Source organism: Heliangelus exortis, chromosome 9, assembly GCF_036169615.1.
Source record: "Heliangelus exortis chromosome 9, bHelExo1.hap1, whole genome shotgun sequence".
Classification (NCBI taxonomy): domain Eukaryota; kingdom Metazoa; phylum Chordata; class Aves; order Apodiformes; family Trochilidae; genus Heliangelus; species Heliangelus exortis.
Window position 1 is genome coordinate 10955002 of NC_092430.1, and position 18620 is coordinate 10973621.

General features: G+C 44.5%; 1 protein-coding gene across 2 annotated transcripts in view; it reads right to left on the reverse strand.

Moving 5' to 3' along the window:
- PID1 (phosphotyrosine interaction domain containing 1) overlaps positions 1–18620 on the reverse strand; it is a 92935-nt gene that overhangs the window by 67273 nt on the left and 7042 nt on the right. Inside the window, exon 1 of one of the 2 annotated variants that reach the window (XM_071752093.1) lies at positions 10822–10942. The exons of the other annotated variant lie outside the window; for it this stretch is intronic. Coding sequence (XP_071608194.1) covers positions 10822–10851 — 30 coding nt within the window. The 5' untranslated portion in view covers positions 10852–10942. Of the gene's footprint in view, positions 1–10821; positions 10943–18620 lie in introns of those variants that run through there. 2 annotated transcript variants of the gene reach the window in all.

Consider the following 18620-nt stretch of genomic DNA (forward strand, 5'->3'; position numbering starts at 1 on the left):
GTCAGCATTTTACCTGTGAGAAGGGTGTGGGAGAGCTTCAGGAAAGGAACAATTCTTCAATGACTGACTAAAACTTCAGTCACTATTTTCCACTGTCCTCAAGTGCCATGGTCTTTCAACACCTTTAATTATGAAAAGCAGTCGTCTTCTTCATTTAGAGACCAGTCACATGCATGCTGTGATGCAAAGAAAGGATGCTCCTCACCCCTACAGACCCTGTGACAAGCCCAGCGTCTCTGATGGGGCTGTTTCCTACACCAGCAGCCCCTGTCCCCCCTGGATGCCTCCAAGGAGACGCCCAGAGCTCTGTCTGTGAGAGTAGTTGAGGAAAACAAAATTCCGAGGCTTTGCAGTGGGGTAACTCCTCAGAAGCATACGCCCTGCAACCAGAAGCTGCAGAACTGTGAAGAGGAAGTGCTGGGGGGTCACAGGCAACCTCAAAGCTATAATACAGAGAAAAAACTGAATATTGCATTGCTGATCTGCAGGAAAAGGCAACAGCAGGATACTCCTGCTCCTATATCCTTTCAAACTGTGCAACTCTTCCTTCCATAGCAACTCCTCGTTGTAGAGGTACAAAATTAGAACACTGCTCTCTGAAAAATGTTACAGATCCTAGTACCAACCTTCAGGCTCTTTAATGAAAAAACAGAGCCTCTAAACACCAGATCAAAATAAACCAATTACTCACAGCTGAATGCTTCCTAACATTCCTTAGAAACCACTGAAAAGTGATATTGCCATCTCAAATGGCAAGATAAAAGTTAATGAATTCAAAGACATAGAGATGAAACTGCATTCTTACATTTACTTATCAGAGGGAACTGTTCAATCTCAGTGTGTAACATCTCTTCTGGAGACCTTGGTTCTGATGCTCCTCTAGCAAGAACCATGACCGAGGACTCCGCTTCCCCCCTCACCCCAACCCCTGCTTTGCCAGGGGGCAGCGAGGGTCCCATATCCCCAGGCAGACCCCTGCACCTTGGCCTTGGCTTCAGGTGTCTCAGAAATCACTGCTGCCTTCACTCCTCATTGCCCTCCAGAAAAAGTAACCACTTAGCAGCACTCAGACAGCTTGAACAGCAGGCACACCCCTCCAGCAGTTCATTTTAGCAGGAGGCACCAAAGATGTCTTTACTACCAGGACTTTCTCAAACACACAGCACCAGTCCCATTAGGCCCTTTCAGCCAAACCATTGAAAGGATCAGCATAAAAATTTCAAAATAGCCTTTGTTTTTATTCTAATCCAAACAACAGAGCACAGCTGTGAAAACTGAAGCCTGTGCAGACCCACACTGGAAGGGCTGCTTCTTGAAAGCACTGGGACAAGATTCAAGCTTCTACTTTTTCTAATTCAAATTTATAGTCAGGGAGAGAAAATCCCTGTGGACTAGCAAAAAAAAAAAAAAGAAAGAAAAAAGAAAAAAAAAAAAAAAAAAAAGAGAGAGAGAGAGAGAAAAAAATCCCCACAAAGCTGAAAAAAACACCTCACATTAAAACTGATTTAATGTCAGTCAGCAACACTGGAACTGGGAGCACAGAAAGCACTGTGGACAGAATGAGCAAGCCAGCCACAGAAATATCTCACTTCATCCTCTGCACATACATGCAAATGCTTCCAGGTTTGGGTTATTCTTTGCCTAAAAATATCTCTATACAAGAAATCTGTTACATTGCTTGCTTCTGTACCTGGAAGTAACACTTCCTCAGTCCCTGCACAAAAATCCCATGAATATCATCACTCAGCCCATCAGACTATTTGAAATCCCTGGCTAGAAGGTGACAGACAGCCAAAATCCTCTCTGTAATCTCTGTATTGACTTACTCCTGTTTATCTGATGTTTAAACTGCCAGTTTTCTGAAGTATAAAAGAAATTCACTGCCACCTTCTGCTGCCACACTGAACATGGAGCCAGGGCAGGGGCACACAATGCCCTGACACCCAGGCAGTGCAGGGAGCTGCAGTGTAGGTGTTGGCCCAGGTTCCAAAGAGTACTTTCCTGGACAAAAAACCCAAAACCAAACCAAAACAAAAAAACCCCAGTAAAATATTATAAATTCCAGATGGAAAAGCTAAAAATGGACAAAAGGTTCTGTTAAATAAATAGTCTCAAATCAGAGAAGAGATTAAATCCCTTTTTTTGAAGTCTGATGTATGTTTTTTCTAACAATCTTCCTGTTTGTCTTTACACTCTTCAGCTTCAAGCTGGAACCAGAAGAACCAGCACCCCATGACAGAATTCTTTTCATAAGGTCCCTGCCCCCAGCAGAGAGAAACAATAGTTAAATAGTTAAGAAACTATCTCTTAACACTAAAAACACAGGTCAGCATGTTAATTTGGACTGGGTAGTTCTAATTAATAATGAAGGTATTTTTGTTTTCTGATTTTTCAACAAGAATGACTGGAGGGAGGGATAATTCCACCCCTCCCCTGTCCCAAGGAACAGTACCATTTCCAGCTTAGTATTATCCTTGTGGACTCAGAAAGCACAGATCAGTCCTGACAGCAGGAATGCTCATCCCCAACTACAGAAAAGCTACAGAGCGGCTGAGATTTGCTCCAGAGAGCCTCCTTCTGCAGCCATTCAGAGGGGAAATACTGTGTCCATCCATCCCTTCTGTCTCTCACCACCCAGGGAGCCAGGGAGGGAACAGAGAGCTAGAAACTTGCAGGTTCAGATGGTGTATTTGATGTTGCCACCATCACCATTGTGGTCCCATGCTCTTAGTCCCTTGCAGACCCCAAATGCCTCTGCCCTTAGCTCCCAGCCAGCAGCCACTCTCAGGAGGAAACTCCATAGCATGGAGAAATGTTTGTTTTAAACGAGGCTGTACAAACCCTCAGGATCTCTTGTAACAGCCCAATGGGAGGGATTGCTGTCCTGCTCCAAAATCCAATAAAGCTCAAGGTTGGTCCTGACCCACAATGGGATCTGGTCCTAGCTCCACTGAAGATCTGCAGGGACCAGACTCCAAACATCACTTTTCTCCAGGCACTGAATGAGGAGGAAGGCTTCCAGAAGAGCTCAGTCCACCAAGTAAAATGCTCTCTGGAAAAGCCTGGCTATAAATGGAGACTCTTAATACTTAGAAACTTACTCCAGGGTAATCCTGAAAGCTTCACATGAAATGTATGGAATAATCATCTCTCAAACCCAGAGGGAACCTGGCACAGGAAGAAAGAGGTGGCCACAAATCTGTGCTTCAGGACATTTAATTAATTTTCTATCTGCTCTCAGTGTTCTTGGCAGTTCCTATCAAACATATCTGGGGAAGATGCACTCACATGAGATGTTTGAAAGTTGCCTGACCTGACACAGGCTCACCATCATGAAGGGGTACAGCACAAAAGCACTGACTGCACCAGTGCTACAGCACAGAGATCCCAAACCAAACAGCACTGCACTCGCAGCACAGCTTGGTCAGTAAAAAAAAAAATTATGATGAACTCAGGTCAGAAATGTAGCCATTAAAATTTTCTGGAAGCACAAACAGCCCTAAAGCTGTGAGAGGGAAGTGGAACAGCCCAAAAAAAGCCCCCAGACCTCCTTCAGAATTACCACTCTCTTCCTTGAAGCTCTCGGCAGAACCTGGTGGGGAAGCCTGCAAAGGGACAGAGGTTAACAGCTGGAATGGCAAAAATTTTATGTTCCCAAATTGACACTGGAACTACTACCACTGATAATAATTCTGTCAGAAAAGTGGCTACTATTTAAACACCCCCAATGAAAACATGTTTGGAAGTTCAGAAGAAGAACCAACACTTCAGAAGCCATCATGGAACTGTTAAGCTAAGGGTTGGTGCAATGAGGTCAACTTCATCATTCTGGGGCTGTGTATAATTTTGCTGAAGTGGCATCATTAAAAGAACATAAAAAACCAGAAATACACTTTTTTTTTTCTCTGAAGATTACGCACATCAAAGATTTATTTTAGCCACTCCATGTTTTCAGAATTGCAGCAGCAATCATGAAAAGCCATGGCATCAGGTCTTCTCAGGACACATTTACTGTGACCCACATTTAAAATCTTTGGTCAAACAGTTCTGATGCAGTCATGCAAAAACAGCCCAGAAGACTACCACTGCTGTTACCTGTAACTTTACCAGCTATTATTTGATGTGCAAATAAGTTCAATTATTATACATTAAAGCACTGTGGGGAAAAAAAAGAAAGCAAGTACTGAACATTGCTTAAAGGGACTTTTCAGCTACAAGTTTACATGTCTCTGGGCCAGACTCTCATCTTGCTTGCACAGAGAGCCAAATTGCAAATGAAGTCACCATAGTCCTGCTCTCCAGGAGAAGATGCAAGCACCAAGCCACCCAGCTGAAGGTCTGTGTGTTGCAAACACAATCAGAGTTGGCAGGAAACCAGCAGTACCACTCAGGACACAGCACTGCTCACTGCCACCAGGGACAAATAGAAAGGAAACGGGCAGTTAAAATTCTGCACCATTTAAACTGAATGCTTTAGTTTGTCTTCCTTCAAGGAAATCATGGTTTAGGGTTTTTTTTTGTTGGGTTTCTTTTTTTTCCTTGGTCATCGAACAGGCTGTCAGCTTTGTAAACAGAAACTAGTAGTATACTATAAACGAATCCTTCAGATCATTTCCCAGGGGGCTTTCCACAAGGCAGTCACTGATTTTGATTTTCTTTTGGTCATAGAATGCTTCCCAAAATTAGCTTTTTTTCAGAGCCATTCATTTTCTACAAAGAATAAATAATGTAGAAAAAAAAGAACTGCCCAAGCTAAGTGGTGCCAGATGAGCTTGCTGGAATCAGAGAGCTTTGTTTTAAAGATCCCTGACTGCTGTAAAGTCACAGCAGCAAACTAGTGCAAAAGCTCTGATGCCTTGAAAGATATCCTGAAGCTATACAGTGCCAAAACAATGGGCTGCAAGACGTCCCAGACATTTGCATCCACATGACTCAAGCTTAGATTTCAAATACTTTTCACTTTTTCCTTCTGACATAATATTTAATAAAACCAGAGCTCAGTAGTAGTGTCAGTCCTGCTACACGTCTTGCAGAGGTTTCTGCCTAGACAGCTGTTCGTGTGCTTTACACTTGCAACCTGTTTGTGTTTGGTTTAACAGCGAATTTTTCCATATGCTTTTAAAAATTGGCAAACAATTGTTTCAACAGTCTGTATACTGTGGTTTTAATAGATGCACACATCTGAACACCAAGCACACACTAGAAAGATGAGAACTTCATTTGGAAAGCACCAGCAGCACCTAAAACCACATTACATCCCAAAAGATGCAAACAAACATTGGCATAAAACCACTGCACCCAGGATTACCTCAAAGCCATCACACGTGGGTAACACAGCCCAGAACTGACTTCTCCTTAGTGAAGAGTCTAAACGTTCTTGACATGGAAGAGGCATTCAGCGTGTACATATACTAGGTGGTGGTGGATGCATGTAACACCCAGGTATTTAGCAACAAGGTCTGTCATCCCTAAATATAAATGTATCAGTGGATTCAAGATACAGACTTACAGGGTGCAGTGAAAAATCCCAGCAAAACAAGTGATGTGTTTATGAAGCCCTGGAGGGCAGCACAAGAAGTCAGGCCAGAAAGTGAGCAGCAACACCCCCAATACTGCTGCTTTCACTGTTTCCACTTCCATCAATACCTGTGCTGTGTTTATACTGCTGTGTCTTAGCAATGTATAGGTAAATTACACTAATAATTCAGAGGCTGTGGTAAAGCAACCTTGCACAAATGTATTTCCCATGGACTTTGGAGGTTTTGCACACATTCCATGAGGGTAAAATTAAGCCTCCAGGTTCAGGGAATCAAACTTGCCTGAGCAAAGAAGGACCTGAAGCTTCCCATCTGACCTCACCCACTTTGCTTTGTCTCATCTCACCCACCTGCAGCTCTCCCACACAGTATTTCATAACACATTAGAAGAGATGCAGAAGTCTGTTTTATGAAAGAACTAAATCATAGCAGCATGAGAATACACTGCAGCCATCCACTATTAAAACCTTGCCCAGAAATGGCCCAAAAGTGAGGGGTTTGGTAAGAAAATCAAAGAACAGATGGAGAATCACTGAAGCCATTTCCAAGTCCTTATGAAGCTGCTTCACCAAACGATGCCCAGGCCCAAATCAGGGAGGCATCTGGCCCAGCTGGGAGCAGCAAGAGGGCAGGGGCAGGATGTGGAATGGGAGCCAGCTCCACAACACAGCACCTGTCTGCTGCCCACCACCCGACCCCCACCCACATGAGCCCATCAACTGCAAGAACTTCTCCAAAAGGAGGGATTACAGACACAGCTCAGCTCACGGGTGTTCAGCACAAGGCTGGGCAGCACCAGCACTGCTGCATTTCCTGCTCCAGGAGAAAATGTTTTTGGACATACCTACATGTGCTAAGAGAAGCAGGAAAACTTATAAACAGGGCTTATAAACAGCATGACTTCGGAAACTATGCACCCACTGGGATTTAATATCTGGCATCAAGCTTCCAGGAAAATTTAGGTTTCAAAGAAAGGCAAGCAAAACTTCATAAAGACCTTCCTAATTTCCAAAAACTGAAGAGTCCCCACAGGAGCATCACTGGGGTCAGTGGCTCCAAAATCCCAGCTGTTGCACTGAGGGCTCCTGACAGTCACATCCCAAACCATGCACAGAGGGTACATTTGGAAATAATTTTAAAGAAAGATTTCAGAAGAGTTTTGGCATTGTTTCAACTAATGCTGCTGCCACAAACCTCAAGCCAAAAAAATCAGAGAGCACTGCTTACAACCATCGATATGCTCTGCTGAGAACACAGTGATGAAAACCATACCCCTGGGCTGGAGCACTGGCATTCCCAGCAGGAAGAACAACCCTTCAATATCTGAAGCCCTCCCTGGTCACTGCTTCAGCAGAGGAGACAGGGAGGCACTCACACATGCAGTATGTTCACCCCCATTTTAACAAACACAGACTAGAAAGACCACCACAAATCAAAGAGAAGAAAGTCTTCAAAAATGACACAGTCCAACATCATCTCTTGAAAAAAAAAAATAAATTAATAATGCTAATGTCTGTATTTCCTGCAAAATCACAGCCACCTTGAGCACAGCACCAGGGACTGGATGATGCCCATGCTGCATTCCCTCAGTGTCCCAGCTGTGCTGTTTCCCATGTAACTTAATGTCCCACAAACCTTGGAGAAAATACATGTGACTGCAATGTTGCTATAGGTGAACTAATCACAAAAGGAGAAAGGAAAGAAACAGCAGAAGAAAAAGCAGGCTTCACTGTATTACATTTTCAAGGAAATTCCAAAAACCTGGATATTTATATTTTTCTGGCTTATTCTTCCAAGCCATTTAACTCATCATATCTTCCAGAAACAGCAAGGCTTCTTCAATAAGTGACAGCATAGCAGGAAAATCTTCCATCAGATGTAGGTGGAGAGCCAAGTGACAAAAAAACCCAAAACAAGGAAAAACAAACAAACAAACAAAAAGCCCCACAAACCAAACAAAAAAAGGATTATTACTGCTTATTCCAGCAAAGACAAAAACCAAGGCTCCTGGAAGAGGGGTGCATTTCAGCAGTAAGTCACCACAACAGCAGTGGGGAAAAGTCAAGCTCATGCCCCAGCTCCCTGCATTTTTGTAACCCAGCTGCTATGACTCTTCATTCCTATTGCGTATGCATGAGCTTTGCTGCTGACCTCACTACTGGAATTGTACCCATCTAGTCAATGCCAAAAATTTCAGCACAGACTATGAAACTTGATAGGACCAAGCTCTTTGGGAAAAAAATAGCTTTTACATGGAGGGCCACAGACCAGGAACACACAACCTTGTTATACACAGCATGGGACCGAGAAAGGAGTCCCACGAGCCATAGATGACCTTGTCAGAACACAACAGAAGACTTCAGGGAGTGATGGTCACTGCCATTTCAGTTAAGCGTACCCAGCTGCCCTTAGCTACGAGGGCAGGACTGGCCCACACGAAGGCAACCACTTCTGAAGGCAATTCATTCTTTCCCTTACTGAGCCAGGCCAAAAGAAATACTCTGAAAGATGAAAACATTTTTGCTGCCATTTTACTCAGGACAGAGCTGCACTTTGCCACAGCTGAATATTAATGCACCACCACATACAACACCCACATGAACACATTAATAAGTCTGTGCCGGCTCTACACTTTCTGCACCCATATATCCATTCAAAGAGGAACCTATAGACGACCGGACCTGCCATTATACATCCCACAAACCTCTTGCAGTAGTATCTTGGCATAACCCATAATCACAGAACACCTGAATAGACACCACATCATCTACTTTACTCAGGGACCAAACACTCCCCTGCTACAATCAAAGTCCCATGCCCCGCACCCTCCCAACACAGGCTTGCCAGCCAGGGACCAGCAGTGAGCCCCCCTTCAAAATCCCAATGACACCAAAATTTAGTGTCTTTTTTAGCACCACAGACTCCGGGTGCCAAAAGAGAGGGAACCTGGGACAAAAAGAGTATTGTGAGACACCTGAGACTGAATTAATATGTTGAGGGGGAGAAAGAATGTGTAATGCATAAACACCTATGCTTATTGCCTTGAACAAGCTCTCCTTGCAGGCTGGTGGTAGTTCCTGGGGACAGAAGGGGAGATGAGGCTACTTGGAGTGATGTTGCAAAGTTCTTTTTGGGGAAAATAAAAAAAATTCAAAGGGACTGGGGATATTACATAGTCTATTGCCCACACAACTCTGGCTTATGTGCATATGGATTAGGATTCAGTTCCTGAATCACATCCTAGTTACCCTCATCATCTTCCCACTCACTGTATTCATTTTGTCTGCTGTTTGCTACACTGTTTTAAACTTGTGTGGACACAGAATTATTCTAGGCTTCTTGTGGCTTTTCCAAGGCTTTCAGTTTTTCCCCAATTTGGGGAGCTGATACAAGTCCAAAGCATCATTTAATTCTGCAGTTTTGTGTCCCTCTGTCTTGTTTTTGGTTTTGTTGAGCATTTTTGGTTGGTTGGTTTTTTTTTTAGAGGAAGCTACAGCTCTCCATACACTTCCCCAGCAACTCCCAGTGGCAAGAAACACAGTTACAGGTGCTTAACATTTTTTGAAGGCACAAATGTCTGGAGTCTCTAGCAGTAGTTTCCATGAACTCAGCAGCCACAGCTGAGAACTTTGGTGCTCATGGCTCCCCTCCAGTGACAGGGAAGAGCACAGGCTCCCCTGGCTCCAGGACTCTTCCCTGCTGCAGCAGGTAAAGAAGAGGCCCAGACAGCATGTCCCCTCCAGACAACTCTGGCTCCCTGCAGCATGTGGCCCTTCCCACGTATCTCCCTAAGGCAAGATCCCTACCAGTGTGCGGGATACACAAGGCAGCTGAACAGTGTCACTTCCAACCTTACGCTGCAAAACACAAACACTTGGGTCTCTTTAACCTTGCATGTTCTCGTGGGCAGGATCATGCATTTTTGATATCAGTATCCTGCTACTTTTAACATTTCCTAATTCTACAAAGGGAGCACATAACCAGTCCCAGTGATCCAGACAAGCACACCATTGTCAGCCTCAGCTTTCCCCTTCTCTTCCTCATTTGTTTCTAGATGTTGGGTGCAGGTTCAGCTTAGGTCCTTCCCCTGCCAGCAGGAGTCCCTGGGGGGACACCATCCCTGCAGAGCACAGGTGATACTGGTGCTCCTCAATCCACAGCCAGCCCAGCTTAACTGCATTAAGAAATTAACACAGGTGATCTTGATGCATGTGCTTAGTACAGAGAGTTACAGCTAACACAAGGAAACAAATAAACTATAACGAGCTCACACAGTTTTATTACCCTGGAATTCATAAAATATAGATGTGGCATATCATGCCTATCCATGGAAAATCAAGTTTCTCATTGTGAAGTTCGCCTTCTTCAGAACAGGATTTACTCCCATGACTGGGTGGTGCAGTTTAATGCTCACGGATCTGTTTGGCTCAGATTTACTATCAAATCAAACCACTGAGTTTTTCTCTTTGATGATGTAAAAACAAATTCTCGATTTAAAATGCAAAACCAACAGTAACCTTTTCTTGTTATAATCTAAGACCATTGATTTTTACTTAAAATGTCCAATTCTCACTCACTAAGCATTTGTTCTGGAAAACTATATGAAGTCGACATAGTCAACTACAAAGTGAGTTTTATTTTATCTTGCTCTCTGCCTGTCTCTAACTTTACCCCGACTGTGAAACACGCCTCAAAGCACGCATTAAAAGATGACAGAGACCGACCGGCTGCACGGGGGTGCGGACAGCCCGGCAGGTCACGGAGAAGCGATGCGGGGGTCCCAAGGTCCCATGAGCCACTCGGACTTGTAGGTCTGTGGGTGGCAAAAGGCTCCCACAGGATTTTTAGTCGCCCGTGCAGCACTGCGCGGGTCCCGCGCGACCGCGTCGGGGGCAGCCGAACCGCCTCGCGGATGCAGGGGGCGGCGGGTCCGGCGAGGTTCCCCTCACCTGAGGGCTGCACGCGGAAGCCCCCAGACGGCGCTTCGCCCACCAGACACCACCGAGCCGCGAAACCCCCGGGGCCGGGGGGGCCGCAGCTGCGCAGCTCCCGGGCACCGAAGCCCCCTCAAGCGTAGCGGCAGCACCGTCCCGAGACGCCTCTGAGGCATCGCCCGGCTGCCCCCGCACCGCACGCTCGCGGCGTCCCGCGCGTGTCCCACTCCGCGGAGGCGGGAGAAGTTGGAACAAACTCCCGGTACCGGGGGATGATGCTCCGCCGGCCCCGCTCCCGCTGTTTCGGAGCCCCCGACCCCCGCCCCGGGCCGCCCCCCTCCCCGTCCTACCTGCAGCCTCTCGCTGGCCGGCTGCCACATGGTGCCGCCGCGGCGGGAGGCGCTGCAGAGCGGGCGCCGCGCGCGGCTCTCTGCGGGCGCGAGCCGCCCCGCCCACGCCCCGCCCAAGGCCCGCCCACGCGCGTCCGCCGCGGGGCGGGGGGCACGCGCGGATCCCCGCGGGAGCGCGAGGAGCGGCTGCAGCGCGTCCCTCAGCGGGGACACGGCGTGACCCGGGGGGGTGTGTGGGGTGTGTGACACCCCGGTGTGCGAGGGAGAGGGATCAGCGCAGACACCCCCAGCTGACAACAAACTCCATCATCCGCCCCCCCGGCATCGCTCGCTCCGGGCAGCGGTGCCAACATCCCCACTTGCATTCCCTGGACACTGCTTGGGAGGATGGAGAGGACCCTCCGTCCAGGGGAGTCCTCCCCAGAGACTGCCTTCCTTGTGGCAGTTGAAAGTTTTCCCTCCTCTTCTTCAAGAAGTTAACACCACTTCCAAGTCAGCCGGACACTGCCCTGCTCCTTAAGGCCCTGCCGGTGCTGCTGGCATTTAAAGGGCCAATGGAGCACGGGGAGCCAGAGGTTCCGGTCAGGATCTCTCCTGTCAGTCAGCCCCAGGTCACACAGGTGTATTAGTAACATTACTGTCAATATTAGTAAAAATATTATTAAAATAACATGAATCGCAACATTTGTATCACCCTCACAATTATCTGAGGTGATGTTTCCATCTCCTTAGAGAGACGCACTCCACGGCTCCCACACCCCACTGCAGGTGCACAAGTCTGAGGGGCAAGTGGGATATCACTGCAGTGTCAGTTCTTTACATAGCACAGCAAAGCAATATTTAAGAGCATCTTCCCCAAAAGCCAGGGTTTGCAATGGCATCACGTTTGCCTGCAGAAAAATACTGTCCCTTGCAGGGCCACACAGCTGCTCTGGCAGCTGAGGGACCAACACACTGCAACATGTTGCAGGATCCACGTGAGGCTGCAAACTTCTAAACTGTTTCTGAAAACACCTCACTGGTACAACCCTTAGCAGTGATGGCCTTACTAAAGTAAGTCTTGCAGCTTCCTTCCCATCTGTGGAGATCCACACACCATTGCTGCCTGGAGCAGCTGGGAGGAGGCCCAGCCTGCACTGTCTGCAGCAGCAGCAGCACACAAAGGAAGTTTGGGATCTGCTATCTCCTTCTACAAGGAGAGCAACTCTACAGCTGGAAGCTCCTTCTCTCTGAGTTTACATGAGTTTTATACAAACTAAAACAACTAGTTTATACAAACTAAAACACAAAAATCTGTGTTTACTGCAAAATGGGTGGCAGGCTATTAGAACAAAGAAGCAGAAACAATCACTTACTCTATTTCCAAAAGGATATGGAAATGGAGAAAATTACCATTGTAGGCTTCAGGCTGAGGTTGTATGAGAGAAAGATAGTCATGTACTTACAGCTGGAGAGGAGCAGCTCAATTGCAAATTTCTGGAATCAAACTGTTTGATTTAAAAGCAATCTGTGAGCTGAGACAGTGAGCAGCTTTGCAGGGATAAGACAGCTACAGAGCACCCTGCTTGGAATTGTTCAGTCTCCAGGAATACTGGAGCATCTCCTGGGTTACAGCCATGCCAGGAAAGTCAGCTCTGCTTTTACCCTCTAGGATGTTCCCTGTGATGCTTCTGCAGGAACATTGTTCTTTGGTTTGATGGAAGGCTGCTGGGGTGGTCCTGGCCCCAGCCAGCGCCCAGCTCAGGAAACAATCAATTAAACTCAGGTGACATGTCACAATCTCCCTAAGATGAGGTCATTTTTGCCAAACTTTCTAATATTTTAATCCAAGCATGATTTGTTATTGGGTATCTAAGCTGCTCTGCATTAAGTAAGTTCTGCTCCCAGACAGTAAGAAATTTTTGCATATACTTAAATATTATGAAGTCTTATTTCCAGGATGTACCATGTTCCAGAATATGCCTGTTAGAAGATACAGGTATTTTTTCTACTAATTTTTCTCTTACTGTGCCAAGTTGTAAGAGTTTCTCTTCTTGTAATGAGTTAATATTAAGACAACTCTTTCCAAAGACTGCAATATTATATTACACAGGCTGGTCTCACTTCTCTCAGTTTCCTTCCCTTCTGTGCTCACAAGATGGAAATGCTGGAGTCAGGGGAGTTCTTTCATTTCAAAGGGGGGTGTTTGATGCAATAGGACCAGTTTTGCTTCTTTTCACACAGTAAAGTTGAAGTGTTTCTAGTGACTTGAGAATATTTTCTCTCTTTTAATGGCTCCTACTTATCTAGTTTGCCTTCCTTTTGCACCATTTCATACCCTAGTGTAAAGTCCTTATAGCAACATGGCTACTCTGCATTTGAAAACAAAAATAAACCACAGATCACAGTGAATTATTTGACTTCACAAGCCCCATTTAGCATTAGGAGCTCTATTACTTCTCACTGAAAGATCACTAGATGTGTCACTCAGTTATTTAAATGTTGCTTCCCCAAATATTGTGCAGACTTTGCAAGTCCTGTTTCCAAGATCCTCTTTCTGATTACACAAGTTTACAAAGCGTACATGAGTCATTAAACACCAGTTTTTTTCCCTTAACAATTCAGTTTACCTTGCTTTTGCAGAGTAAGAGTTTGCCTAATTAGCAAATTTAATGTCGTGTAAAGTGCTGTAATTAATAACATACTTCTAAAATCTATATGCACTTGTTACCCTTAGACATATCAGCTGTCTCCAAGGGACTGCAGTACTTTTGCACGGATATAGGACAGCAGATACATTGTATAAATTTTCTGACAGCTTCCTGAAAAAAATGTCTTGTGCCTAAGCAACCCAAAACACAGTATCTTGGTAATTCAAATTGTTTTCTTTGACAGCTATTGTATTTTAATATTTAAATTACCAATAAACATATTTTTAAATAGAATTTCAACTCTTGCAGAAGGCAAAGCTAGATGGGATGGAAGGAGCCCAACTTTATGTCTAACTTGATGAAAATATGGCAGAATAAATACCCAAGCTGGAGATCTCCAGCTCCTGTGGCACAGTGTGTCCTTTGGAGATTCAGGGTGGGAATTGCTCAGGGAGGACACAGGGGCACAGCCAGGCTGAGCCTCCAGTGCCATGTCCTCCCATGGGGTGCAGGTAAGCAGGATCTGGGGGTGATGTTAGAGCACTGGCAGTTTGCAAAGGCTAGCTCTAGAAATCTGGATTTCCAGGCAACTTCGTCATCTACAAGGTTCAGGGGCTATTAAGAAACAAACTATGATGACATCTAAATGGCACAAATATGCCCTTCAGTAAGTGCAGGAGCATCTGAAGATCTGCCTCTGTATTTTGTACCTGGGAGCTGCCTAAAGCCTGGCTGCTTTTAAAGTATCAGCAATTCAACAGCAAAGGTATTTTGTTCAGATACTGACAAAATCCAGACCACATATCTCCAAAGGACTTTGATTTCCTTTCAGCCTTGTGTTTCAGTAAATAGAAAGGGAAGTTTATTTACATACTTGCTCACTGTATAATCCCAGGGCTGCAGTACCATTATTTAGGTAGTTATTTTTATACAGATTATGTAGGTGCATTGGGATGACTGCACAGATGTGGGAGTGCAGCTCCACCACAGGCAGTTCAGCTGAGGCCACTTCTGCTCCTACTGCATCTGTCTCCTTTTCCCCTTTACAAGTATTTTAAAATGGCATTAGGAGATGCTTTACACCTGAAGCAGTGCTGTGTTAATGATTTGTGAAATTGAGACAGCAGTAACGAATGCAGGGAAGGGAGATAATTCAGGTTCAGACATGCCATATTCTCCCATCCATCTAGGCTGGGCTTGCCAGGTGTAATGAAGGCCTGATTTCCAATTTGTTTGAAAAGCTCTTGCTGGAGTTCTCACAGCAACCAGGTGTCCTTAATGGCCTGTGTTGGTGCCAAAAGAGGCTGTGTTTTGATTACCTCATCAGCTGTAACTACCCTGCCACTTTCTCCAAGTATTAGGATAACTCTTCTCTTCCTCTAGCAAAAATAACTTGCAGCATGATTTTGAAGGTGACTGGACTAAATAAATGCAAGCAATGCACAAGTAGTAACCTATTTGGCCATATTTATGTGGTATTCCTTTTTTCCACTCATCTTTTGGTCTTACCTTTAGAAAGGTAGATATTTAGTCTCACTTCTACACTTCTGCACTGCATCAGTCCCACTCCCAGCAGCACAGAAAATGAACCACCAAAGTCATGGCAAAGATCTTGCCAGGATTTAAATGGCCACATCAGTTCTGGACAGCACAAAATAACAATAAAGGGACAAGCAAGTCTTTTTTTTTAGCATTCCCATCACCTCAGCTCAGCAACACCTCAGGCACAGCTGGCAGGGGCCCTAGGTGAGTGAGTGAAACAGGGCCATCAGCCTCCTTGCAAACACACAGCAGATCTTTTGGAGCTGCCAACACCCTCAGATCAGAACCAACCATGCTCCTTTTTTAGGAGCCATGGGACAAGGGAAAGGCAGGGCAGGCAAAAGGAGGGATTCTGGCAGTCCCCATCTCCAGCTGGGGTGGACTGAGCTATTCCTGGCACAGGGGGTGCCAGCGCAGGATGTGTCCTGAGGGATCCCAACAGAAGAAGTGGGACTGGGAGAAAAGAGGCGGAAAGAATGAGAAAGGGAGAAAACCTGAGGAAGCCAAAGCACAAAGGAATTTAGAGGCAGCAATGAAAAGAGGGGGGGCAGAGAGAAGGCCAAGGAGATGGGAAAGATGAGTAAGTCCTCACACACACCTAGGAGTGCTTCCACCGTGGTGCCAGTGACACAGCTGGTGACCAGGCACCTCCTTGCAGGGACAATGATGTCTGCAGCCTTTACCAGCAAATTTTGCTTCAGCATACCCAAAGGAGTTCAAATTCAGCTCTTAATGCAAGCAGCAGAAAACAACCGACACAAAATCTTCAGTTTGACACCTACCAGATACTTACATCTTCATTATCTCCTAGATCCAGAAGAACTTGAAACAGTTGTAGTTACAGGCCATGTCAGCTCTGTGCTTGACTCTATTTAGTTGTGAATTACACTTGGTTATTAAATTAAAATATTAAATATTAAAAACTTTACACCAAGCTAAATTCATGGCATCTTCATAGATGTCTGTGCCTTTTCTGACTTGCACAGATAAGAATATGTGAACTTAGTTTAAATTCCTTCTGATTTTTAACAACATAAGCAAGATGAGAATCACATCTATACAGGTAAGCTGTTTTGAGAGACAGCACTGTATTATAAAAAGGAATGAAGAATCACAGATGATAAATATTTGCAATATTTGCAATTTTATATGCACTGGGTATTCCTTCAGAACTAGAACATTTACCAAGAAAAGAGCCTTTAAGACTCCAAGACTTTTGTTTGCAGAGCATCCCTACAGCAAGAAAAAGATTTGGCAATCTGTCTTCTAGATTTCACAATTTCCAACTACTTAAGTTTCTCTGTGAAAATAAGAAGTTTACTAGAAGCCACGCTTCCTATTTCAGTACCCACTGGTTATTCATAGGCATAAGGAGTTATGTGGCAACCTGGGAGATATTTCTCCTTTCCCTAGTTGAGCACAGGGTGTAAAGAGCCCCTGTTAACAACAACCCAATTCGTCCTGGAAATGCCTGTGCATACAAAGGTTCTTTCACAGCTAAAATTATTATTATTTTTCACTTACCACTGCTGAGATGTTAATGGCAAAGGGTGTAATAAGGATGTGTAACAGTATCAGTATCATTTGTTTAGTGAACTTACTGTCCTCCACGCTTAACAACTGGTACCAATAAAACACTAATGTCTGAGTATAACAAAGCACATAGAAGAGCAAAAAACCAGTGTAGGACAAGACACACGTACTATCTGCTCCACAGTGGTTCTATGCTATAAAATGTGTGAGACAAGAAACAGCAGAGTTCAGGGGTGAAACCACTCACCCAAGTCCTAATTAAGAAAACACAGATGGGCAAGTGGGCTGTGGTCTTCTTGGTGACCACATGACCTGGGCACTACACTGATTATCAGGAAGATTTTTAGCACATGTGCTGCTAGGTGGATGTGAACTGATTTGCTGGCAAATATCTATAGAGCTTGAATATACAGATTTACAAATCATCCAGACAAGCCCAAGAATCCCTCTCTTACACAAAATGCAATAATTTAGCGAGACTCAAGTCCCTTCTAAGTTTTTAAGTACCAATATGAAGGCAAACCTCAAAAGTCCTTCATTAAGCTCATGCTTAAATTTCAGCACTACCAGTCCCTAGTGCAGCAATGCAGCTGGACTCACGTGCCTTGCTCAGCTCCATGGGGAGACTTGTTCCATGCTAAAAGCAAAAGATGGGTTAAACAGATTGACCTGGCAATCAGAGGGGCTCTTGATGAGTCTGTCACATAAAATGCCAATGCCACAGGGAGAGAGCAGTTTTCATACAAGAACATGCCTATGTCTAATTATAAGGTGGATTATTATGAGATAGAATTTGCATTGTATATTGTCTTTATAAAGAAATTCAAGGGCTGTGTGCCTCTTTGGTGTGTAACAAAGAATGCATCCCTATGCCGAGGGATTTGCCAATGATCACTGCAGAATATTATACAAAAAAATTGCCCTCTTAAATCACCCTGACACTGAAATTTGAAGAAGGATGTAAATCAGAGCTGACACATAAATGAAAAAGATAGAGGATCAATTATCAGAAATTTCAAGGCCAAGTTGCTTTTCAATAAAGAGCACATTTAACTGTTAATTTGAAGTCTGATGCTGTTTCTCTGCCAGCAATTTCTGCCCTTCTTGAGGGTTACTGCCAGATAGAAAAAAGAGATGATTATATTGCTTATGCAAAATCAGGGCTTCTTGAAAAAGAATTGAAAAAAACAGGGGTAACACCAGCCCTACTGCCAGGGTAAGGCTGTGGTTCTGTTGGGAGAGATTTGTTTTCTCTACAGACAGGAGTCCTTTAGAGTGGAGCAAAATTGGAAAATACTAGAGAATTCGTAGCGAAATTTTGTAGTATGTTGGACTAAAGTTTAAAATGTCATAAAAGCAGCACCGTATTTAGCATTTAGTAGTCAAATGAAATCTTTCAAAATTCAGCAACATGCATCACTAAGTAAATCACAGCTGTGAGATGTTTTGATTTAAACCCAACATGTGTGTCAATACTACTAGCTTATTACTCTATTTTAAATTGTGCATGTATTAAAATATAGTAACTCTTCAAAGCCATCAGGAATTAAGGCATCTCCATGGAACTGTAAAATATTCTCTCTGTAGAACTGACATGCGTGAAATAGGGAGGAAAACTGATCATCTCTGCACCTAACTCAGGTCTCTACAGATCTCCTCCAGGCTTTTTCCTTATCACACTCAGGACAAACCAGGTCATGGGGAAAGTGGGGAAGCAGCATTGCTGAGTGCTGGAGATAAAAATAACTGGTCATCATTTATATGTAGAACAAAGTCAATCTCAAATTCATGGCAAGATGAAAGTGGAATGGTATAATAGGCACACATGAAAGCAGATCCTTTCTTACTGACATTTTGCCAGGGTTTTTTTTTTTTTTTTGACAGACCATTATAGCAAATGCCACACAAAAGCTGAAATGTATGTTCAAGTTATAATGGGAGGTATTGGTGTCAACATACAGACCACAAACAGGAGATTATGGACAGCATATCTTAGTTAAAAAATCCTTGAAAGAAATTACTTGGGGATCATGACAATCCCTGCCTGGTTGCTGCCTTCACATGATGGGTTCAATACAGAAAATCAAACAACTA